Source organism: Gobius niger, assembly GCF_951799975.1.
Source record: "Gobius niger genome assembly, chromosome: 1".
Lineage (NCBI taxonomy): Eukaryota > Metazoa > Chordata > Actinopteri > Gobiiformes > Gobiidae > Gobius > Gobius niger.
Window position 1 is genome coordinate 72,709,824 of NC_136852.1, and position 23,620 is coordinate 72,733,443.

Sequence of the window (23,620 nt, forward strand, 5' to 3'; positions counted from 1 at the left end):
ACAAACTCAACAATTACAGAGACAGCAGACGAGGACAAGAGGCCAGCAGGGAGCGGCGAGAGATGATCCTGTCAGTGCTGACAGCTCTGATTCTCAATGAGCCATTTTTTTTAACTGTGTTTTAAATGAGTTATATGTATTGATATTTCTAATTGTTGTGGGGGTGAGGTTCCATTCATGGGCAGCTTGGACAGAAAAGGTGGTTTGACCAAAGAGGCTTTTTCTCAGGGGGATGAGGCAGTCGCCTCTCGCTGCTGCTCTGGTTCTCCTGAGTTCTGTTGATCCGGTGTGAATGAACTGTCTGAGTGGAGGTGATAATAAACCATGTATTATTTTATAGATGAGGCAGAGATGAGCGTATTTTACCATGTTTTCCCAACTGAGTAAATGATGCTTTTGTAATAGTGGACAGTGATGACATGAGAGTGGTTTGCGGTCCAGAGTTTTTATGGCGCGTTTGCGCAGGGACTGGATGGGTTTGAGGGTTGTGACATTGGCATGTGACCAGACAGTTACACAGTATGTTAGATGTGAAAAGATCTTACTTGTATAATATTATTTGTCAAAATCATCTTGGGGGCCAGAGGTTCTGTGCTGGAGGGTAGGATTTGGCCCCCGGGCCTGACGTTGCCTTCCCCTTTGTTACATCCTCATCCATAAAAAGTAAGGTGAGTATTTAACCCTTTGTTTCCTGTGACGTAGCTCGGACGTGGTTTGGGAACACAAGCCGAGGAAGAAGAAAGATCGCTGGAAGACTCTGAGCATCAAAGAGGCGGAGATGTTGGAGACCAGTTACCAGAGCTACCTCGCCACTGAGCCGGTGGACAACGCCATCAAGGACCTGGAGAACAGCTATCAGGTTTGAGCCCTTTTTTCAGCGACCATTAAGGCTTCCATTTGACTTAGCTGTAAGTCCAACCTTTTTCTGCCAGGAGTTACTTTAACCCCTTAACTCCCACCTGAACCGAGCACATTTTCTCCAGTTTGGCTTCACCCCAATCCAAAAGCTTCTGGAAAAAAGGTGGGAAAATAGCGACAAAACTGAGATGAAAACAATGATGGAAATGTGACAAAAAAGTGAGAAAACATTGACAAAAAAGTGATGGAAAAATTGATGAAAAAGTGGCAAAAAATGTCACAAAAATGTCACAAGAAATTGACGAAAAACTTGACAAAATGTGACAAAAAAATTACAAAAATGTGACAAAATGTGACAAAAAAATTACCAAAAAAGTGATAAAAATTTGACGAAAAAATGACAAAAAAATTGACAAAATGTGACAAAAAAAATTACAAAAATATGATAAAAAAATTTACTAAAAAATGACAAAAAATTGACAAAATGTGACAAAAAAATAACAAAGATGTGATAAAAATTTGACCAAAAAATGACAAAAAATTGACAAAAATGTGATTAAAAAATGGACAAAAAAATGACAAAAATGTGACAAAAAAATGACAAAAAAGTTACAAAAATGAGTTGAATACCCAACAAAAAAATGATGGAAAAAAAATCTGATGACGTGAGGAAAAAGATCCTCTCGGTTCAGGTGGGAGTTAAGAGGTTAATGCCATCTCATACTTGAAGGATGCTTGAGTAACGATTGGACTCAGTTCTTCTGGTTAACATATTATCATTTCAACACAATGAAAGATAATTGACTTTATTTACTATAAAGCAGATTTGTAACTCAGTCTTTTTCTGCACAATGAGAAAGTGCCTGTTAGCTTTCCGTGTGCACCATCAGTAGAACTCAGTCCACAGAATCCTAATGTTTGGTGTTGTCCTCAGGTCATGTTCACTCCTAACGGTGTGGACATGAGGATGCACCAGCCCACAGACGCTCCTCTGAGGAGACACTTCCTCCCCGGTGTGAAGATCGAGTACAGTGTGTCGCCGCGCCAGAGTTCCTACCGCGTCCAGATCCACCGTATACAGGTCATACAAGCCATGATTCACATCTCTCTATTTAGCCTTGCGTACAGAGGCATGCTGGGTAATCAGGAGAGTCGGGACAGTTCCCGGTTGGCGACTCTGTTGCGGAGCTTTTGGGCCGGGCCGTCAGAATATTCTATTAATTAATGAATTAATTAATAACATACTCACAGTTGTGCTATTCCAGGCCTAAAGGCTTTATCTGGCCTGCTGTTTCAGATATAAATGAAGTAACACAAGCGGAATTGTCAGGTGTTTAAGGATATTTAACACATTTAGTGCCGCGCTGTTTTGGGGATTTCACTGTTGATTTGTAGCACCACAGCATATTCTATGTTATAGCTATGGACACATGGCTCGTGCTATGGCTCATTTGAAAGACGGGAATCTAAGCTCGTAGAAGCTCTCTGAGAAATCCAAAGCTTAACACAGGCTACTTTGATCAAAATCACAGATTTTTTTCTAGATTCTGAGATAACGGGGGTTTTATGCAACACTCTCCTTTCTGATTAACTCCTCTCTCCTCTCTGTACGGACACTAACGTTATGTGAAGAGGCAAATACCTAAATATTTCCGCTTCAAGTCAATTTTCTGCTTTGTCAAACATAGAAGTGTCGGCTTTACAGCTGTTCACTACACAATACCACGCCCCCTCAGACTAAAAAAAAAAGAAAAGAAACACAATAATATACATAAAATGTCCAGATCTTGACTTTTCACAAGTTTTTGATTGTGATTTATTTCACTTCTGTTCATCACAGAGCTACCAAAATCACACACAAGGTTTATTAGAGTGTTTGGTTTTCGTAATTTAAAAAACCCCGCAAAAACGAGTTTTCCCGATTTTGGCAGTGAAACAGCCCTCTGCTTAAGATCAAGTTGGTGCAGCCCAATCCAGTGGAGACAAGCATAAGTGCGCAAGTAAAGAGAGAAAAAGGCTGTGAAAGGTAGAAAAGTGGACAATTTTTATCTACATAACTTGGTGTTGATTGTGGGGTTGTATCAGGCTCAGACTGTGTGTGCAGTGGCCCACATAGAAATAGAAATTGTTAGAAATTGTCAAAGTGGTATTTGATCCACCACCCTCTTGTATGTGAGACCAGCGCACTATCACAGAGCTACAATTCCGGGCCAGTCTTCTCCAAAATCCCGGGCTGAAATTAGTTCCCAGCACGCCCCTGTTGGGTTATGTAGAAGTCTGATGCTCTCAGACTTGTACACAGGCTGTAAATGGAATATACCACAGACCTACAGTTATAGCACTAAACAAAACCTGCACAATCATGACTCTCATTACATTGTGCTGTTCTCAGATCCAGAACCAGCTGCCTGGAGCCATCTTCCCGTACGTGTTCTACCCAGTCAAACTGCCCAAGTCGATCGTCATGGAAGCTGGTGAGTACATAATGAGAAAAGTATTGTAAGTGCAAGACTTTTTGTTCTGATATTTGATCTAATGTCCAGAACCCAAACCTCTGACCGACATCAGCATCGTGACCAGAGCAGCAGGACACTCGGACATCTCCAGAATCAAGTAGTTATAAACACCCTAGATCTTTGTATGATTTCATGGAGCATCATCTCATTGTTTATTTCTTCCGCAGGTACTTCGTGGTCTTAATCCAGGAGATGGACTTAAAACTGGACTTGGGTTTCGTCTACGCCATCTTAGACCTGCTCTCACCAGAGAATGCCAGCATCGAGAGCTCGGAGCAGGAGGTAACCTCTATTTCCTGTTTATCCATCCCCCGTTGATCCTTATGTAAAGTCGTGATTTCCATGCCTTTGCCTGCAGGTGGAGCTATTTGAGAAGGACATAGAGTATATTAAAGCAGAGCTAAACAACGGCTCAGCTGCTGATAACTCTCCCGTCAGTCTCTTCGAGTTCTTCCACATCTCTCCTATCAAGGTGCCATTCCTCACTTGTGAAAAAGCTTGGATAATGTCATGCAGAGGAGTAAATCATTCCATGGCCTGTGTTCGCAGATGCACCTGAGCTTCTCCCTCAGCACCGCCGGAGAGGACGGTCTGAAGGAGAAGAGAGAGCGGGAGTTGATCCCAGTGCAGTCGCTGAACCTGCTGCTGAAGAGCATCGGGGCCACGCTGACCGACGTGCAGGACGTGGTCTTCAAGTGCGTCCACATTCGCGCACAATATTCGCCGCCGCATACGCTCATTTCAGACGCAACAACGAGATGTTTTCATGTGTTTCAGGCTGGCCTTTTTCGAGCTGAAGTTCATGTTCTGCACCACACAGCAGCTGCAGTGGGAGGTCATCAGGCACTACTCTAAGCAGGTAACGCACTTGCAACAATAAAATGCAGTAAGCGAAGTGCCAGTTTAAATTTGGGCTGCCAAAGAACCCACGCCACCATTGAAATGGACCATGAACACTGAAGTATATTGAGCCATAGCCGTGAACCCGTGAGGCTTACAGGCTTCGGTTTAGCCTTTATGTCTTAAAGGGGGGGTATTATGCAAAATTGACTTTTTCAAGCTTTACATCATGTTATTATGTCATTCCCTCATTAAAAACATGCCTGAAGTGTTGCCTTGGCACATTCACGTATTTTTGAGTAATCTGTAAAAACTCTGATGGCGGCCATTTTAGGGATAGGTTTGCCTGAGTCCTCCTAGGAACGCCCCCACCTCCTGGAGACGCCTCCGAGCTTTCGTCACCAGCCGAGTAACCAACCACTGCTCCTCAGCAGAACCCCCTCCCCACTGATGCCACAGACAGCGTGTGGAGGGGGCGTGTCTGAAAGGGTCAGATTCTTAAAGAGACAGAGGCCTATTTCAAGACATTCACTACAGCCATTTTGAGAGAGACATTTTATACAAGGCAGTTATTCTATTCTATTCTTCACGTTAGGAATTTGTCTCATTCTCTTGTAAATGAAAACTCACGTGCAGGAAGTAAACAAATGGGAACCCGGGCCGATGGGGGACGCTGAGGAGGAGCTGATCCAAGTGTAACTTTGACACAGATTTAGCCACTTTTCAAACCTCCACAGACTATATTTGGAAACAGGGCAAACAACAAATGTTGTGTGACCCTCCAGGGTTTTAATAAAGTCGCCATCGCGTCTTCAAAGCACGTCCAGCTGCTCCGTGTGCACGTCAGTCCCACGCCTCAAAATAACTCCTCCCATCAGCGCGAGCGTCTCGTCTTCTCTCGGGTCAGTCTCATGATCGATCACAAACACAAACGCTCCGTCTAAACTCGCCTTTTACACAAGATAACAAATAATCCGGTCCGCGGTAAAAACGAAACAGAAACCTGCAGAGACATTGATGTCAAAGCTCCGCTAACAGCAACAAAACACTTCCTGTTGTCCCAACAAAATAAAGGGCGTCAATGTTCCATCCGCTGGGAGAGGGTTTGAAATGTTAATTAATAAATGAACCTAATATTTTAGGTGCAAATGGACACAAATCTCGTTTTCCTGGTCGTCCGTTTTGCTGAAATAGAAATAAAGGCCTGTCTCTAATTGTGGCCTGGTTCCAATAAAAGCCTGGTCCGAGATGTCCTTGAGTAAATAAAGGCCCGGCCTAATATTAGAGCATTTACGGTAAACAACTTTCCAGTGATTTGAAATTGCCCCAATCCTAGCTCTCCTTATTGCTTTTCTCTATCTGTGAATAGCGTTTTCTTGTAGCCAAAACATTTACCTTACCCATAATGCAACAAGCAGCTCGAGATTGGCACTTCGCTTATTACTTGATCACTATTTTTACCCCAAACCTACAAAGACTGTTTCGTTGATCATTATTGTGGCCGAATCTGACACCATTGTTGCCCCACTGCAGGCGATCAAGCAGATGTACGTGCTGGTGCTCGGCCTGGACGTCCTGGGGAACCCCTTTGGCCTGATCCGAGGTCTGTCCGAGGGAGTGGAGGCCTTCTTTTATGAGCCCTGGCAGGTACTGCGCACGTGCTACACACATACCCGTCCTCAGCCTCCGTTTACTTCTGTACTGTAGCCTAACTGCGGTGTGGTGTTCCTCAGGGAGCGATCCAGGGGCCGGAGGAGTTTGTGGAAGGCATGGCTCTGGGGGTCAAAGCTTTAGTCGGAGGAGCTGTAGGTTAGTGCATTCTTATAATCTGCTGTATCCCAGGTTTGTCCAGCCTAAACCCAGTCAAGTAATCTTTAAATCTCTTGCGGAAACTAAACGATATAAATGTCAGTAAAGTCCTCAGTCCTTATAGCCTCTTGTGTATGTGAAATTGTCCAGGGGGAATCGCCGGAGCAGCGTCCAGGATCACCGGAGCCATGGCCAAAGGCGTGGCTGCCATCACCATGGACGAGGAGTACCAGCAGAAGAGACGAGAGGCCATGAACAAGCAGCCCAGCGGCCTGAGGGAGGGGCTGACCCGCGGGGGGAAGGGGCTGGTGTCTGTGCGTATCACTGCCACTCACTCACAAGCTCTGACTCTGTTACTGTAAACATCTGTCAAAGTAATTAGGGGGGTCCCGAGATTTTTTCAAAAGACAAAATAGAAAGAGACACAATTGATGAAGACGGCACCACGTCATGAACCACGTGACTGTTGACTATAATGCAGCTTTGAGGCTTTGTAGCTTTTACATTTTACGCTTTATAAACTAAACATAGAAAGGACAGATGGTGTAACAACCTCCGGAAAGAGTTGTTAAGCAGCTACTCTGGGAAGCGTTGAGAACTCTGTATTTTGATCAGTTTATTTTTCTTACGTACCATTAGCATTTAGCCTCAAACATTGCAAATTAGATGTTTCGACCTCATTTAGATTAAGTCAAAGCCTGGTTAGAAGTCATTAATGAAAGGGTTAAAAATAAAATGAACAAATAAAAGTGGCTTCTGATCCAAATGTTGAAACATAATCATTTTTTCAGCTAATTGTGTCCTCTAGCGGCCACTAAACATCACCTAATAATTAGTTTATTATGAAGAAACATCAGAAATTATATAAATGCCATGAAATGGATTCTTACCTCGCCATAGTCGGCAAATGCTTCACCATTCCAGACCATGCGGTGAGAAGGTCCGTGAAGCCGTTCACAACGTAAATGTGAACAGTTTATGTGATTTTCTTTGGTGTAACCTGGACATCGTAACTAAATACCCGGATTGCCGTCTTCATCAATGGCTACGTTCAGACTGCAGGCTGAAGCGACCCAATTCTGATGTTTTTTTGCCCCGATGCGACCTGTATCTGATCTTTAATGCTAGTCTGAATGACACCGATCCAATTTTTCAAATTTTTAAATGCGACCCAGGCCACTTGGATGTGTCCAGCACATATATATAATTGCTTATAATATTGGCTAATATCCATATTTAATCTTTTAGCATCTTTGAATTGGCCAAAGAACTTCATAAACTGATGACTTCATTCACTTCTCTTTTGGTGCTTATGGGAAAGGCCTATATATTTCTCTGTTGTATTTACTCCCATGGAAGTGTGATGTGATGATGTGACGAGTGTGTAGCTGTGATGACGTGACGAGTGTGTCGCTGTGATGATGTGACGAGTGTGCTCTACTTTCAGGGCTTTGTGAGTGGGATCACAGGCATCGTCACCAAACCCATCAAAGGCAAGTCCAGTTTACATCAAGTACAACTCGTACACGTCACAGGCAGGAGACGACGGTGTATTATATAGAGAAAACACACATTTGTGCTGTACATTAAAAGTGTGATATTGGATAACTGTACTGAGTATTTTGCTAACAATATTGCGATATTTCACGTTTCTTGTGTTTCTTGTGCGTGTGAAGACCCTGTGATATTGAACGATGTCTGAACGGCTCATGTCTTTGATATCGGCAGGCGCTCAGGAGGAGGGGGCGGCCGGGTTCTTCAAAGGCGTGGGCAAAGGCCTGGTGGGGGCCGTGGCCCGTCCCACCGGAGGCATCATCGACATGGCCAGCAGCACCTTCCAAGGCATCAAGCGGTGGGATCATATCATCAACACGTACAGTTCTCCTGAGTAACATGTGGGAATGACGACGGCTTTTGTGTCCAGGGCAGCGGAGACGTCCCAGGACATCCAGTCTCTCCGGCCCCCGCGCTTCATCCATGAGGACGGGGTCATACGCCCGTATAAGGAGAGGGAGGGCCTGGGCAGCCAGATGCTCCAGGTAACGGCACATCAACACCATCCTTTAGTTTATTCTACACTGACGACAGCTGAGCCTCCAAACCCACTCTGCTTCAGGAAATACCGGTCATTTCTCCCTCTGACTTTTACAGTAAAATAAGTTAAAGAGACACCACTGAGTATTTAGAATGAAAGGAAATCCAGTGAGACGGTTTAAGAGCTTTGGGGTTAATTCAGTTTCAAATATCATGATTAAAGTAGTTTTTTATGGATGTCTTCGGTCATTCTTTTAAACTCCAGAAGTCTAAGAGATCTAATGCATGAATGGTGCTGTTACTTCTGGAGCTGGAGCTGGGTTTGAGGAGGACAGGACTTGTGATAATTTATACTTTAATTGATCCATGTGATCAACCCAATTGGCTGGTGGAGAATCACTCTAATGGAAGTGTTTCTGCAGGCTTCAAAAAGTACAAGTCACTCAGTGAATAGTGATTATTATTATAATTAGGTCAAAGTCAATTTGTCCATGTGTTTAGTTTATTTTAAAAGCCTAATATATAATGCACACGTGCTGTGTAGACCAGCAAATATTTCAGTACTTTCATTTTAATCTTTCCACGGAGCAACTTTTACTTTTATTGGAGTAGCCTAGTACGTTTATGACCGACTCTGCACAGACATTTCAGTGTAATGTTTGTAGAAGCAATGACTATGGATTTGTTTTGTGTGTGGCATTAAAAATGTTTGTGTATTAATCTTTCGCTGCCTTTCTAAACTCTGATGCTGATACAATGTGTGAAGATTTACAACTTAATAATTTCCCCTGACTGTGATCTCCACTCCTGCTGCTTCTGCTTCTGCTCATGTCCTCACGTCTGAGTTCTCTCCTCTGAATTACTCTGCTTTTGCTTGGCCTGTGGAGCAGTCGGTCTGGATGGAGTGGCTGCAGCTGTTGGTTTTTCAGGTCCAGGTTAGACCTTTGTTGTAGTTTGTGTGTGACCTGTAGACCTGTAGACCTGTAGACCTGTAGACCTGTAGACCTACAGGCCTGCAGGCCTGCAGACCTGCAGACCTGTAGACCTGTAGACCTCTAGACCTGTAGACCTGTAGACCTGTAGACCTGTAGACCTGCAGACCTGTAGACCTGCAGACCTGCAGACCTGTAGACCTGCAGACCTGTAGACCTGTAGACCTCTAGACCTGCAGGCCTGTAGACCTGTAGACCTCTAGACCTGTAGACCTCTAGACCTGTAGACCTGCAGACCTGTAGACCTGCAGACCTGTAGACCTGTAGACCTGTAGACCTGTAGACCTGTAGACCTCTAGACCTGTAGACCTGTAGACCTGTAGACCTCTAGACCTGTAGACCTGTAGACCTGTAGACCTGTAGACCTCTAGACCTCTAGACCTGTAGACCTGTAGACCTGTAGACCTGTAGACCTGCAGACCTGTAGACCTGCAGACCTGCAGACCTGTAGACCTGTAGACCTCTAGACCTGCAGGCCTGCAGACCTGTAGACCTGTAGACCTGTAGACCTGTAGACCTGTAGACCTCTAGACCTGCAGGCCTGCAGACCTGCAGACCTGTAGACCTGTAGACCTGTAGACCTGTAGACCTGCAGACCTGTAGACCTGCAGACCTGCAGACCTGTAGACCTGTAGACCTCTAGACCTGCAGGCCTGTAGACCTGTAGACCTCTAGACCTCTAGACCTGTAGACCTGTAGACCTCTAGACCTGTAGACCTGTAGACCTGTAGACCTGCAGACCTGTAGACCTGCAGACCTGTAGACCTGTAGACCTCTAGACCTGCAGGCCTGTAGACCTGTAGACCTCTAGACCTGCAGGCCTGTAGACCTGTAGACCTGTAGACCTGTAGACCTCTAGACCTGCAGGCCTGTAGACCTGTAGACCTCTAGACCTGTAGACCTCTAGACCTGTAGACCTCTAGACCTGTAGACCTGCAGACCTGCAGACCTGTAGACCTGTAGACCTCTAGACCTGCAGGCCTGTAGACCTGTAGACCTCTAGACCTGTAGACCTGTAGACCTCTAGACCTGTAGACCTGTAGACCTGTAGACCTGCAGACCTGTAGACCTGCAGACCTGTAGACCTGTAGACCTCTAGACCTGCAGGCCTGTAGACCTGTAGACCTCTAGACCTGTAGACCTGTAGACCTGTAGACCTGTAGACCTGCAGACCTGCAGACCTCTAGACCTCTAGACCTCTAGACCTCTAGACCTCTAGACCTGCAGACCTGCAGACCTGCAGACCTGCAGACCTGCAGACCTGCAGACCTCTAGACCTCTAGACCTCTAGACCTCTAGACCTCTAGACCTCTAGACCTCTAGACCTCTAGACCTGTAGACCTGTAGACCTGTAGACCTGTAGACCTGCAGACCTGCAGACCTCTAGACCTCTAGACCTCTAGACCTCTAGACCTCTAGACCTCTAGACCTCTAGACCTCTAGACCTCTAGACCTCTAGACCTCTAGACCTGCAGACCTGCAGACCTGCAGACCTCTAGACCTCTAGACCTCTAGACCTCTAGACCTCTAGACCTCTAGACCTCTAGACCTCTAGACCTGTAGACCTGTAGACCTGTAGACCTGTAGACCTGTAGACCTGTAGACCTGTAGACCTGTAGACTTGTAGACCTGTAGACTTGTAGACTTGTAGACCTGTAGACCTGTAGATACAGAGTGTACAGAGCAGCTCTGAGGGACTTTTTCTGACAGATCCAAATCTACATGAGACATGTCTGTGTGAGCCTTAAGTTCAGCATTACCCAAATCTTAAAGCTTCATTTGAAAGCTAAGGCTTCAAACCCCATCTGAGCTTCTGTCTGGTTTTTCTTCTCAACGTTTAATCATTTTTTTTGCTTTTTGTAGCGTTTTGGCCGTTTGTTAATGTAATGTAACTGTGATTAAGCTGCAACAATGTGGCCAAAACAGAAACCTGACGAAAACGTGACAAACTAAACAAAAAAGTTAAAAATATGTGAGAAAACGTGACAAAAACGTGATGAAAATGCAACGGAAAAAAAAGAAAATGTGACAAAAACAGGACAAAAAATTTGACGAAAATTTGACAAATGCAACAAAAAAGTGCAGAAAATGCAACAAAACAGAGAAAAACGAAAACACAATAATAATGTGACAAAAATAAGACACAAATGTGATGAAAACGTGACTAAAACCAGGAAAGATAAACTTAAAAAGTTCTGTCATAAGAGGAAAACTGCTCAGAGTTCTGCTCATTAATATTAATATTCATAATATAGCCGACACTAAGGCCCATTAAAAATGTTATTTCTGTTTTAAATATTCTTTGCTCTCAAAAGTAAAGCTTCTTAATAAGCCTTTAGTTTTATCATCCTCGAGCGCAGCTGTGATTGACGACCGTCTCCGTGGAGACTCGAGGGGAAAGGGGCGGAGTTAATCACAACATCATCTGTTTTTAAAAAGCCTTAGCCTTAGCCTTAGCTTTCAAATGAGGCGTTACTCTGGCCTATAGGCTGTAAACTCTCAGGTCAAGGAGCTTTTAGATTTGGGTAAAGACAAACTTGGGGGTTAATTGCTCAGTATTGCACATATTCTGATCACAAGTCAGTATTTCTCTGCTCGATCTAACTTTTTTTTACCGCCTGAGGTCAAACAAACTGCTGACCCTTTGTCCTAAAACTGTGACTAATCGTAACAGTAGCGCTTGTCAAACCCCGGAGCTGCTCTGTACACGGAGGTCAGAGGTCAGAGCGACGGAGACGTGACCCGGCTCTTGTGTTGTCCACAGAGGAGCCTGGCCTACAGGGGGCGCTGTAGAGGAGAGGAGGAGCAGGAGCAGGAGGAGAAGAGCTAGTCCATCCGTCATTTTCTCCTTTTCTACATCATTTCTGTTCTCATTTGTCTGTGTGTTTTTTTCTGAAATAAAGTGTTTCTGAGTCTGTTTTCCCGCTCTCCTTTTTGTTTGTTTCTCATCCACGTTTGTTTTGGAGATCCACCGTCGCAGAGTAAGTGTCAGAGGCAGATGTAGCGAGACGTTTCTGCCAAAACGTTGACTGACGGATGAATGAAGCGATGTCGAGTTCTGGGGGAAAAGGCTCTAACGTCTGTCATTGTAGTTAAGCATCAACTCCACTCTCTTTCAGAAAATCGAGAACGGGCGCTTTGCCAAGTACAGGTATTTCGCCCACGCCAAGGTGAACGACTCGGACTTCCTCATGATCACAAAGAGGTGAGAGTTCAGCTGGATGAGGCTTAAAGCTGCAGAGCGCTTTTAACTCATTGACATTTTCAAATCAGAGTTCCCACTGCCAGAGGGTTTTCACGATTTTGACTGCTTTTTCAAGACCCACAGAATATGTAGGTCTAGGTCTATGTCAACACAAAACCCACCAAGAGAAAGATTAGACTCTCTTCTTTCATCTAAAAAAAACAGTTTGTTAGTACCTCTTTCCATTCTTTAGTAATCGTCCGTAGAAAATAGGTGAAATCACCCAAAATGCTGTGAAAACAAAAGAGCAATGCTGCCACCTAGTGACTCAATCAAATAACTTGTAGTTCTTTTATTGAGTCACTATGTGGCAGCATTAGGCAAGATTTTAACACCAGACATGCTCAAGGCGTTCCTGCAGCTGTTCCCATTGAAAAACCCAATTGACGTCTATAGGTGTCATTGGCAGTCAGTGAGTTAAGAGTCGGTTTGTCCTGTTTTTTTCCAGGGGCATTTTCTTCGTCACCAAAGGGACATTCGGGCAGCTGACGTGTGAGTGGCAGTATCTGTTCGAGGAGTTTACGAAGGAGCCCATGATCGTGGAGAGTCGCAGGCTGCGCATCGAGGCCAAGGTCCTTCACCTACACAACACAACCTAACCTCTGACCCCCCGCCTGAACCGGGTTCAGCTTTACCCAAATGTAAAAGCTTCACAGTGTGCGTCATAGCGTTTTTTTTTGCCACATTTTTAAAGCGTTTTCGTCTCGTTTTTGTCCCTTTTTTATCGTGTTTTCCTCATGTTTTTGTGGCGTCTTTTTTTCATGTTTTTATTTGTGTTTTTGGCTTTTGTGGCTTTTTTTCATTGATTTTTTTTCATTGCCTTTTTGTGGCGTTTTCATCCACGTTTTTGTCAATATTTTGATGCTTTTTTTTAAGCTTTTAGATTTGGGTAAAGCCAAACTGGAGAAAATATGCCTGGTTTTAAATGACAATACATTGCTGTTCCCACATAAAAACATACCTTGAGCTAGGGCTGTGTAATTAATCGAAGTTCGATTACAATTTCAGCATAATCTAAAAAAATGGCGCTGGGATTATTTCCCCTTCGCATTTCACGTGCCGTGGCTCATGCTTTTGCCTGACATAAAAACAAACAGCGCTGCTCAGTTTGCTTGTGCAGGTGTGAGGGCTGGCCAGCAGGGGGCAGGTGTGAAACAGAAACCTCTCCTTAATCGAGGCAAACTTTAAATCATTTGTACTTTTATGACTGTTCAGAAAACAGAAAACATTCAGCATAGTTTTTTTTATTATTAAATATATAAATAAAATAAAGACCTTTTTTTATAGGGAACAAATAATCGTTTGAATAATCGTGATTTCAATTATGAGAAAAATAATCGTGATTATTATTTTTTCAATAATCGAGCAGCCCTACCTTGAGCTGTGTTTCAAGTCACTCGCACATGTTTGAGTAATCTTGCTTGTGACTGATCATTTCTTTACGTAGCTTTATCATTGTTGTTTCGTAACCAGCATTACTCCTTTTTGGGAAAGTTTGAAGTACATGAGTTTCAGGCATGTCATCTTACTTAATGTAACTTACTTAATCTTACTTAATCTTGCAATGGCCATTCTATTCTTATGATCAGATAGTATAGTATAGAATCCATGTTTTTGCTGTTGTTTCCTTGTTGTTTTTTCTTCCTTTTGTATATGTTCCTTTTGTGTCATTGTTAAATGTACTTTTTTATTGCATTGAGTTTGGGGGCGGGTGCTCATAAGCTTATTGCTCCAGCCCACTCCTTTTGAGCAGAATGAATAAACTAAACTATACAAGCTCCTCCTGAGGCCCATATATTAAAGCAGCATACCTGACGACAGCAGTAGATCCATTGCTCATGGTGCCATTTTCAACATTAAAATTTAGGTCTATGCTAAATTTCCATTCATTAATTCATTCAGGGTGCAGTCTCAAATATAATATACTGTATTCAGTGTGTCAAAGGAAGAAATACTTGCAGAACTGTTTGTAACTGTTTGTTTTGTCTCTTCCTCCAGGAGAGAGTCAAGTCCGTGTTCCACGCAAAGGAGTTTGGGAAGATTATCAACTTCAAAACTCCTGAGATCGCCAAGGTGAGAAACAGAGCCTATAGGGGGCGTGATGGCTTGTTTTACTATCCCACCTCAGGGTGACCAGGCGACCGGGTTTTCCCTGACATGATCTCATTATAGGCCCAAAAAAAACATCCAGAAGAAATGTCTAAGTCCCTCCAAAAAGTCTGGAGTTTTAAATTTACCAGCCCGCGTCCTTGTGCAGGCAGCTTTTCTTAGTTTTGGTGATAGTTGTGTCTCGCCTCCTCATAACTGTCCATCCCCCTCCCCTCCACCTTCTGTTCCCCTTGTAGATGAGCAGCTCCAAAACACATGTAAATCATCACATGTTATAACACTTATTAACCTCTTAACCCCCGCCTTAACCGAGCGCCTTTTCTCAATTTTCGTCACTTTTAAAAAAATGTGTCACTTATAGTCACATTCTTATCACTTTTTCGTCACATTTTTCTCACTTTCTTTGTCACTTTTTCGTCACTTTTTCGTCACTTTTTTGCCACATTTTTGTCACTTTTTTCTCACTTTTTTGTTACATTTTTGTCACTTTTTTCTCACTTTTTTGTTACATTTTTGTCATTTTTTCTCACTTTTTCATCACCTTTTAGTCACTTTTTCGCCACTTTTTTCTCACTTTTTTCTCACATTTTTGTCACTTTTTTATCACTTTTTTGTTACATTTTTGTCATTTTTTCTCACTTTTTTGTCATTTTTTCGTCTCTTTTTCGTCACTTTTTTCTCACTTTTTTGTCACTTTTTTGTCACTTTTTTCTCACATTTTTGTCACTTTTTTATCACTTTTTTGTTACATTTTTGTCATTTTTTTCTCACCTTTTAGTCACTTTTTCGTCACTTTTTTGGTACATTTTTGTCAATTTTTTGTCACATTTTTGTTACATTTTTGTCATTTTTTCTCACTTTTTCGTCACTTTTTCGTTACTTTTTTGTTACTTTTTCCGTACTTTTTCATCACCTTTTAGTCACTTTTTCGTCACTTTTTTGGTACATTTTTGTCACATTTTTGTCACTTTTTCATCACTTTTTTCTCACTTTTTTCTCACATTTTTGTCATTTTTTCTCACTTTTTCGTCATTTTTTCGTCACTTTTTTGTCACTTTTCCGTCACTTTTTTCTCACTTTTTTGTCACTTTTTCGTCACTTTTTTCTCACTTTTTTGTCACTTTTTCGTCACTTTTTTCTCACTTTTTTCTCACATTTTTGTCACTTTTTAATCACTTTTTTGTTTTGTTTTTGTCATTTTTTCATCACCTTTTAGTCACTTTTTCGTCACTTTTTTGGTACATTTTTGTCACTTTTTTATCACTTTTTTGTTACATTTTTGTCATTTTTTCTCACTTTTTTGTCATTTTTTCGTCTCTTTTTCGTCACTTTTTTCTCACTTTTTTGTCACTTTTTTGTCACTTTTTCTCACATTTTTCTCAGTTTTTTATCACTTTTTTGTTACATTTTTGTCATTTCTTTCTCACCTTTTAGTCACTTTTTCGTCACTTTTTTGGTACATTTTTGTCAATTTTTTGTCACATTTTTGTTACATTTTTGTTACTTTTTCCGTACTTTTTCATCACCTTTTAGTCACTTTTTTGGTACATTTTTCTCACTTTTTCGTCACTTTTTTGCTACTTTTTCCGTACTTTTTCATCACCTTTTAGTCACTTTTTTGGTACATTTTTCTCACTTTTTCATCACCTTTTAGTCACTTTTTCGTCACTTTTTTGGTACATTTTTGTCACATTTTTGTCACTTTTTCATCACTTTTTTCTCACTTTTTTCTCACATTTTTGTCATTTTTTCTCACTTTTTCGTCATTTTTTCGTCACTTTTTTGTCACTTTTCCGTCACTTTTTTCTCACTTTTTTGTCACTTTTTCGTCACTTTTTTCTCACTTTTTTCTCACATTTTTGTCACTTTTTAATCACTTTTTTGTTTTATTTTTGTCATTTTTTCATCACCTTTTAGTCACTTTTTCGTCACTTTTTTGGTACATTTTTGTCATTTTTTTCTCACATTTTTGTCACTTTTTTATCACTTTTTTGTTACATTTTTTCGTCACTTTTTTCGTCACTTTTTCCTCACTTTTTTGTCACATTTTTGTCAAACTTTTGAAAAACGATAGTATTTCCCTCGTCATCTTTGGTCATGGTGATCTGGTCGCCCTGTCCAGTTCTATTGTTCATTCTATTGTTCATTCTATTGCTCATTCTATTGTATTCATTGGCAAAGACCTGCTGAGTTCGAGGTCTTCTGGACAGAAAGTAACCAGATTATTTTCCTCTCTCTCCGCAGTGGGTTCTTGCCAAACTGGAGGACGCCAGAGACCATTTACCTAAATGCTGACTCCCTTTATAAGCAGTGAAGGAGCGCCACCTACTGTTCAGTGCCTTTGTCTCCTGCATGCTCCTCCACACACACAGACGGGGGCCGGTGTGTGCATGTCCAAACAAGTGCTTTATGGAACAGGATTTACTCTACTTTACTTTTACTTTTGGTCATCGTCCTGGTTTACACTCACTGCCGAAAGCTGCTAAAAAAACAACACCTTTTTTTAAAAATGAATTAAATTATTGATAGTTTGCTGATCTGAACCAATGGAGCTCAACACGGGAAGCTTCAGAGTTGAGCTCCACTGGAACCCGCTTGACTTTCCTTTTTTTTTCCAAATCGACCATTAAAGGCGTCGCGTGTAAGTTATGTGTCAAAGTAAAGCTGTGGGTTTGGGTTCAGACGCATGTTTTATACCGAGGCTGTTTGTTAAAGGTGTGTAAATATCATATATGCAGTAGTCTGTGTCACTGATTGTTTGTTTTTATACCACGAATATGCAACGCAACTGTTTAAAAAGAAGTATAAAAGTGAAATAAAGTTATATATATATAAATGAATGCTAATATTTGGGTTTAATACTTTGCCATTACTGTCCCCGAACCGAGCTGCTGCGGGTTTTTCTTTGACCCAATTTCAGTAAAAATAAATTGTTTAAATAAAGAGCAGTGCTGTGTTTTCTTTTTCACTCAGACAAGTCGGATAAAAAGTTGTATATATTTTATTGAAAATGTGTATAAATTATTTAAATATCTTCTGACAGCAGGTATTTACAACGACACACAGACACGGTGGAGATGCTACACAACAGCACACGCAGTGGTCACTACAGGAACTACATGTGGAAAATCCCGAGGCCAGAGGTGGGAGTTAAAGTCACTCTCGAGTCAAGTCCAAGTCAGTGTTTTAAGTCAGGGGGGCCCGGGAGGCAAACTAAACTAAAAAATCTGAAACAAGAGTCTTTTAAACATGAGCTGCTTTTCCTGCCGTCTGAAAGATAAATATAAAATAATGTTATTATTTTTGAGAGTTGTTTTGTCAGTGGTTCCCCTGTAATGCCCAAGCCCCTGGATACTCAGCTTCGCCCCTGCTCAAAGTAAAGCTGTCACTGCACTGCAAAAAGTAAATATCAAGCATTGGCTTAAATGACTTGAATTGAGGAAATGTATCTTGTTTTGAGCGGTTTTCACTCATTTAGACACTTTTCCTGATCGGACCAAGTTTACTTTGCTTGTTTGAGGACAATTCAGACCAGTTCTAGGGTAAATCTCGCTTGAAATAAGAAAGTAAAATTGCCAATGAGACAAGACAAATTTTCTTTCCCCATTGGCAAAGAAAATGACCTGAAATAAGAACGAAATGTATTGAAACGAGTCAGAAACATCTCAGAGCAAGTGAAATAATCTAGGACAAATGCCCAAGAACTTCTTAACTAGTCAAAACAACTAAAATTTGGATTATTGTGCTCAAATCGAGATGTTTATACTGATCTAGTTCATAACTTTTAGCAGTGCGGGCTCTGTGTGGCAAAAATCCGGCCCCCAGGACAGAACCTCTGGCCCCTAAGATTTTGAGAAATATTATTATGCAAATTAGAGATGAAATACCTGTTAAAGTACTCTATAAATGCAGTATTTTTTTTTACCAGTGGACCCAAAAGGGGGTCGTGGAACCATTTTCAGTGGGCGTATTGGGAACCTTTATTTTTTTATATATATTTTCCATCTGAAACTGCATGGAATCAAACCAGAGTCTGTTAAAATTAAACTTATTGGCTTGTTTTGATCTCTTAAAAGCACATCTACTGCTTGTTCAAGTACTCCATGCGTTGCTAAGAGACATAAATGTGCAGAGTGGGTTTGGATCTGAGTTTTTCTGAAATCCTCTGCTCTCCGTAAACCAGACTGTGTTTGGGCCTGGACCCCCGGCGGGACGGCGGCCCCGAACCCGAGCTTAGACCAGGTTGAACTCCTTGAGGTTGTGGCGGAGGATGGTGTCTTTGACGGCCACGAACACGAAGCGGATGTTCTCGGTGTCGGTGGCGCAGGTGAAGTGGTGATACAGAGTCTTCTCTTTGTCCGGGTTCTGGTCCTGGTACATCTTCAGGATGAACTCCTGAGCTGATTTGGGATCCGGACCTGCCCAGGGAAAGACACAGTCACTACAGGAGAGCGGCGGTGCTGGGAACAACAATTGGGGGGAAGGGTTTTTTCCGCCCTTTTGTAGCAGTAACACTATTGTTGGGTGAAAAAAAAAAAGCAATAACATTTATGTTCATGATGCTGTGTTTATCTGAGTGTCCTGGGTCTCTGAGCTTCAGCTTTGTCATTTTTTTGTCCCATTTTTGTCATTTTTTGTCACATTTTTGTAATTTTTTAAATCAATTTTTTGTCATTTTTTTGTCACATTTTTGTCATTTTTTAATCAAATTTTTGCCATTTTTTGTCAAATCTTTATCACATTTTTGTCACATTTTTGTCATTTTTTAATCAAATTTTTGCCATTTTTTGTCAAATCTTTATCACATTTTTGTCACATTTTTGTCATTTTTTTAATCAAATTTTTGTCATTTTTTTTATCACATTTTTGTCATTTTTATCACATTTTTGTCATATTTTTATCACATTTTTGTCACATTTTTGTCATTTTTTAATCATATTTTTGCCATTTTTTGCCATATCTTTATCACATTTTTATCACATTTTTTAAATCAAATTTTTGTCATTTTTTGTCACATTTTTTGTCATTTTTTGTCACATTTTTGTCCTTTTTTATCAAATTTTTGTCATTTTTTTAATCAAATTTTTGTCATTTTTTGTCAAATCTTAATCACATTTTTGTCACATTTTTGTCATTTTTTATCACATTTTTGTCACATTTTTGTCATTTTTTAATTAAATTTTTGCCATTTTTTGTCAAATCTTTATCACATTTTTATCACATTTTTGTCCTTTTTTTATCACATTTTTGTCATTTTTTTTTATCACATTTTTGTCATTTTTTATCACATTTTGTCATTTTTTATCACATTTTTGTCATTTTTTTATCACATTTTTGTCATTTTTTCAATCAAATTTTTGTCATTTTTTGTCACATTTTTGTCATTTTTTTAATCAAATTTTTGTCATTTTTTGTCACATTTTTGTCCTTTTTTATCACATTTTTGTCATTTTTTTATCACATTTTTGTCATTTTTTTAATCAAATTTTTGTCATTTTTTATCACATTTTTGTCCTTTTTTATCACATTTTTGTCATTTTTTTATCACATTTTTGTCATTTTTTTATCAAATTTTTGACATTTTTTGTCACATTTTTGTCATTTTTTAATCACATTTTTGTCATTTTTAATCACATTTTTGTCCTTTTTTATCACATTTTTGTCATTTTTTTCAAATTTTTGTCATTTTTTGTCAAATCTTCATCACATTTTTGTCACATTTTTGTCATTTTTATCAAATTTTTGTCATTTTTTGTCAAATCTTTATCACATTTTTGTCACATTTTTGTCATTTTTATCAAATTTTTGTCATATTTTTTATCACATTTTTGTCATTTTTAATCAAATTTTTGCCATTTTTTGTCAAATCTTTATCACATTTTTATCACATTTTTGTCCTTTTTTTATCACATTTTTGTCATTTTTTTTATCACATTTTTGTCATTTTTTGTCACATTTTTGTCTTTTTTTTATCACATTTTTGTCTTTTTTTTATCACATTTTTGTCATTTTTTGTCACATTTTTGTCATTTTTTGTCACATTTTTGTCATTTTTTGTCACATTTTTGTGACATTTTTGCCACTTTTTCATCAGTTTTTCGTCACTTTTTCGTCACATTTCCATAACTTTTTCCGTCTCAGTTTTGTTGCTATTTTCACAGCTTTTTTCCAGAAGCTTTTGGACTGGGGTAAAGCCAAACTGGAGAAAATGTGCTCGGTTCAGGTGGGCGTTAAGGGGTTAATCAGGCTTTTGTTCCTTTCAAGGTTGACCTTCAGGACTGACACATGTATTTCTTTGCTACAGTCTCAGAGTTCGTGTCTCTGGCCTCACAGTAAGTGAGTAACACAGAGTTATTTATATTTAGTTTCTCTCTCCTGGAGGACACTGAGCTTCACCAGAGAAGTCTCACAGATCCAGGAATGGGTCGACCAAAAAAACACTTTACATCTTCATTATGACATTTTTTAGGAATTTTTGGTCCCCAAAGAAATTATTATACACAAAGAAATTGTGTATAATTTTGTGTATTTATTTTTTTTGCCCAATGTTTACCTCATTTTTCAGATTCAGATTGTTTCTTCATTTCACAATTTTTCATTACTTTGCTACAACTTCTTCCAATTATTCTCAAATTATTCAAATTTTTTTGCATAATTTTTGCACATTTTTTTCATTATTTTTCTCACATTGTTCCCTATTTCTCCCCCGTGTAAAAAATGTATATTTTTTCCTTTTTTTGGTCACAATTTCTCCCATTTTTACCCAAATGAAATTATTCCAATTATTATTTTCATGAGTAATGAAAAATGAGCTGAAATGATGTAAAAAATGGGAAATAATTGGGAGATTTGTGGAAAAAATAAGGGAAAATTGGGTAAAAAACTTCAGGATAAATGGAGGGAAATGGGAAAACATTTATAGTGAAAAATAGCACACAAAAAAACTAAGGGGGGAAATTGTCAAATCAAGAAAAAATGGGTTTAAAAAAAATGTTTTTAGAAGAAAAAAAAACATTGTTGAGGAAAAAATGGAATAAAATAATTAATTTGAGCTGAAGCAACCAAGTCACTTCCTTTAACCAACAGCATCAGAACCTGGACCTAAAGATAAACCGTTCGCTCCGGTACCAGCCTGGTATGGCTTCCGGAGCCCGGTCCGACCGTGGTCACTGACCTGTGAACTCGGGGAAGTAGGTGGCGATGTGCGAGTACTTGATCTTCTCCTCCAGGACGTCGGTCTTGTTGAGGAAGAGGATGACGGACGACTTCTGGAACCAGGGGTAGTTGACGATGGTTTTGAACAGGGCCTTGCTCTCCTCCATGCGGTTCTGTCACACAGAGCAGTTAGCGCCTGTTAGCATTTTCCATAATTTTTTCCATATTTTTTCCCAAAATGTTCAGTGTTTTTGCACATTTTCCCCCCAAAAAGTGTTGTTTTTACTTTTTCCCCTACATTTCTCCCAATTTTTCCATTTTTTTTTACATGTTTTCCCCATTTTTCACATTTTAATTTTTCTAACCAATTTATCCACTTATTTTTTCCTTATTTTTTTCATATTTTTTTCCCAAATGTTCTGTTTTTTCCCTTTTTTCACATTTCCCCCAAAATCTTCAATCCCCCAAATGTTCCCAAATTTACCCCCACATTTTTACAATTTTTTCCCATTTTTTTTTTCACATTTTTTCCCCATTATTGCCCCAAATTATCCAATTTTTCTCCCAATTTGTTATTTTTTTCTCCAAATTTACAACATTTTATTCTTGTTTTTCCCAATTTTTCCACTTTTTTCAATTTTTTTTTCAACTTGTTATATCACTTTCTTTTCTCTTATTAAATATTGATGTCCAACAGCATCAAAACTTGTGCCGTGGCTCGTGCTTTTGCCTGTGCAAGTGCAAGTACAAGTACAAGTACAAGTACACCAGTCTTCCTCCATCCTCAGCTGAACTGCAGCCTGTCAGCCGGCTCTTCCGCTCTGATGCTTCTTCTATTTAACTTCTCTTCGAGTTTCGAGTGAAAGTTCCGCTGAGTTGGAGAAGAATAAACGCCTCGATATTTAAACACATCGTGTTGAAAAGGGAAGTTTTTATCACAGTGTCTTTGTGACGGCGTGCGTGGATTTCTATGGTTTACGAGAAGATATTTTCCAACCAAAAAGTTTTCTACTTGTTTGTAAAGTTTGACTTGATGCAGAGACATGAGTTTTATTGTGAAATCGCTCCCGTATTTGCTCAGGGGAATCTGTGATGTTAGACTTTAGGGCTGAGCACCGTTAAACCAGGCAGGAACCGAAAAGAAACATGAAAGCTTCATATTCAAGTTTTGATGTTGTGAAAAAAGTGAAAACAAAACTGGGTAAATTTGGGGGGAAAAACTGGGGGAAAAATGTGAAAATAAAATGGAAAAAAATGGGGGGGGAAATGGTAAAAAAAAAAAAAAATGAATTTTTCAAAATAAAATTTTGGTTAAAAAAAAAAAGTGGAACATTTTTGGAAAGTGGAAAGTTTTTGTTTTTTTAATGTTGAAAGATTTGGGGGAAAAATATTGAAAAATTCAGAAAAAAAATTGGAAAAATAAGTGGAAAGATTTGGACAAAAAACAATTTTAAAAGTGGGAAAATTTGAGGCAAAATTGGGGGGAAAAATTGGGATTGTTTTTTTTTTGTTGGGGGGGGGACAGAAAAAAAAATGAGGGAAATTTCAAAAGAACTTGGGAATTTTTCAAAACTAAATTTTGGTTAAAGAAGTGGAAAAAATGGGAAATTTGGGGAGAAATTGAGAAAAAAATTTAAACAAAAAATGTTGAAAGATTTGGGAAAAAATATCGAAAAATTGAGGAAAAAATGAGTGGAAAGATTTTTGGGTTGAAAAAATTATTGGGGGAAAAATTGAGGGAAAAAAGTATATATATATATATATATATATAAGTGTTCTTCTGCCCTTTTGTAACATTATTGTTCTGTTTTCTGATTTCTACATGACAAATAATCTAGCACAGGCATTAAAAACCAAGTATCGTTAAAGAACCGGTATCAAACAAAAGTACCGGTGCTCAGCCCTGGTAGCGTTTTGTTATTTTCTTCTGTTTTAAATGCAGTGTACAGCCCTCTTATAGCAGTCGCACAGAGTCACACGCCACGATCACTCAGGGCTAAAGCTTGACCTTCTCGTGGCAACGAAAGAACAAATCAGTCAGGACTTCTCTAACGGTACATGAG

General features: G+C 39.8%; 1 protein-coding gene across 1 annotated transcript in view; it reads left to right on the top strand.

Annotated features, from left to right (window-relative positions):
- The window catches only part of LOC306960671 (intermembrane lipid transfer protein VPS13A-like), a 79,836-nt gene extending 63,063 nt beyond the window's left edge, over positions 1-16,773 (top strand). The window contains exons 58-75 of the mRNA XM_079553144.1: positions 703-859; positions 1,793-1,939; positions 3,251-3,332; positions 3,402-3,471; positions 3,542-3,656; positions 3,733-3,846; positions 3,924-4,069; positions 4,152-4,233; positions 5,748-5,861; positions 5,948-6,023; positions 6,174-6,337; positions 7,471-7,516; positions 7,752-7,875; positions 7,948-8,062; positions 12,169-12,254; positions 12,742-12,865; positions 14,292-14,366; positions 16,647-16,773. Of these exons, the coding sequence (XP_079409270.1) occupies positions 703-859; positions 1,793-1,939; positions 3,251-3,332; positions 3,402-3,471; positions 3,542-3,656; positions 3,733-3,846; positions 3,924-4,069; positions 4,152-4,233; positions 5,748-5,861; positions 5,948-6,023; positions 6,174-6,337; positions 7,471-7,516; positions 7,752-7,875; positions 7,948-8,062; positions 12,169-12,254; positions 12,742-12,865; positions 14,292-14,366; positions 16,647-16,697 (1,888 nt within the window). The 3' untranslated portion in view covers positions 16,698-16,773. The remainder of the gene's footprint in view (positions 1-702; positions 860-1,792; positions 1,940-3,250; positions 3,333-3,401; positions 3,472-3,541; positions 3,657-3,732; positions 3,847-3,923; positions 4,070-4,151; positions 4,234-5,747; positions 5,862-5,947; positions 6,024-6,173; positions 6,338-7,470; positions 7,517-7,751; positions 7,876-7,947; positions 8,063-12,168; positions 12,255-12,741; positions 12,866-14,291; positions 14,367-16,646) is intronic.
- The last annotated feature ends 6,847 nt before the right edge of the window (positions 16,774-23,620 follow it).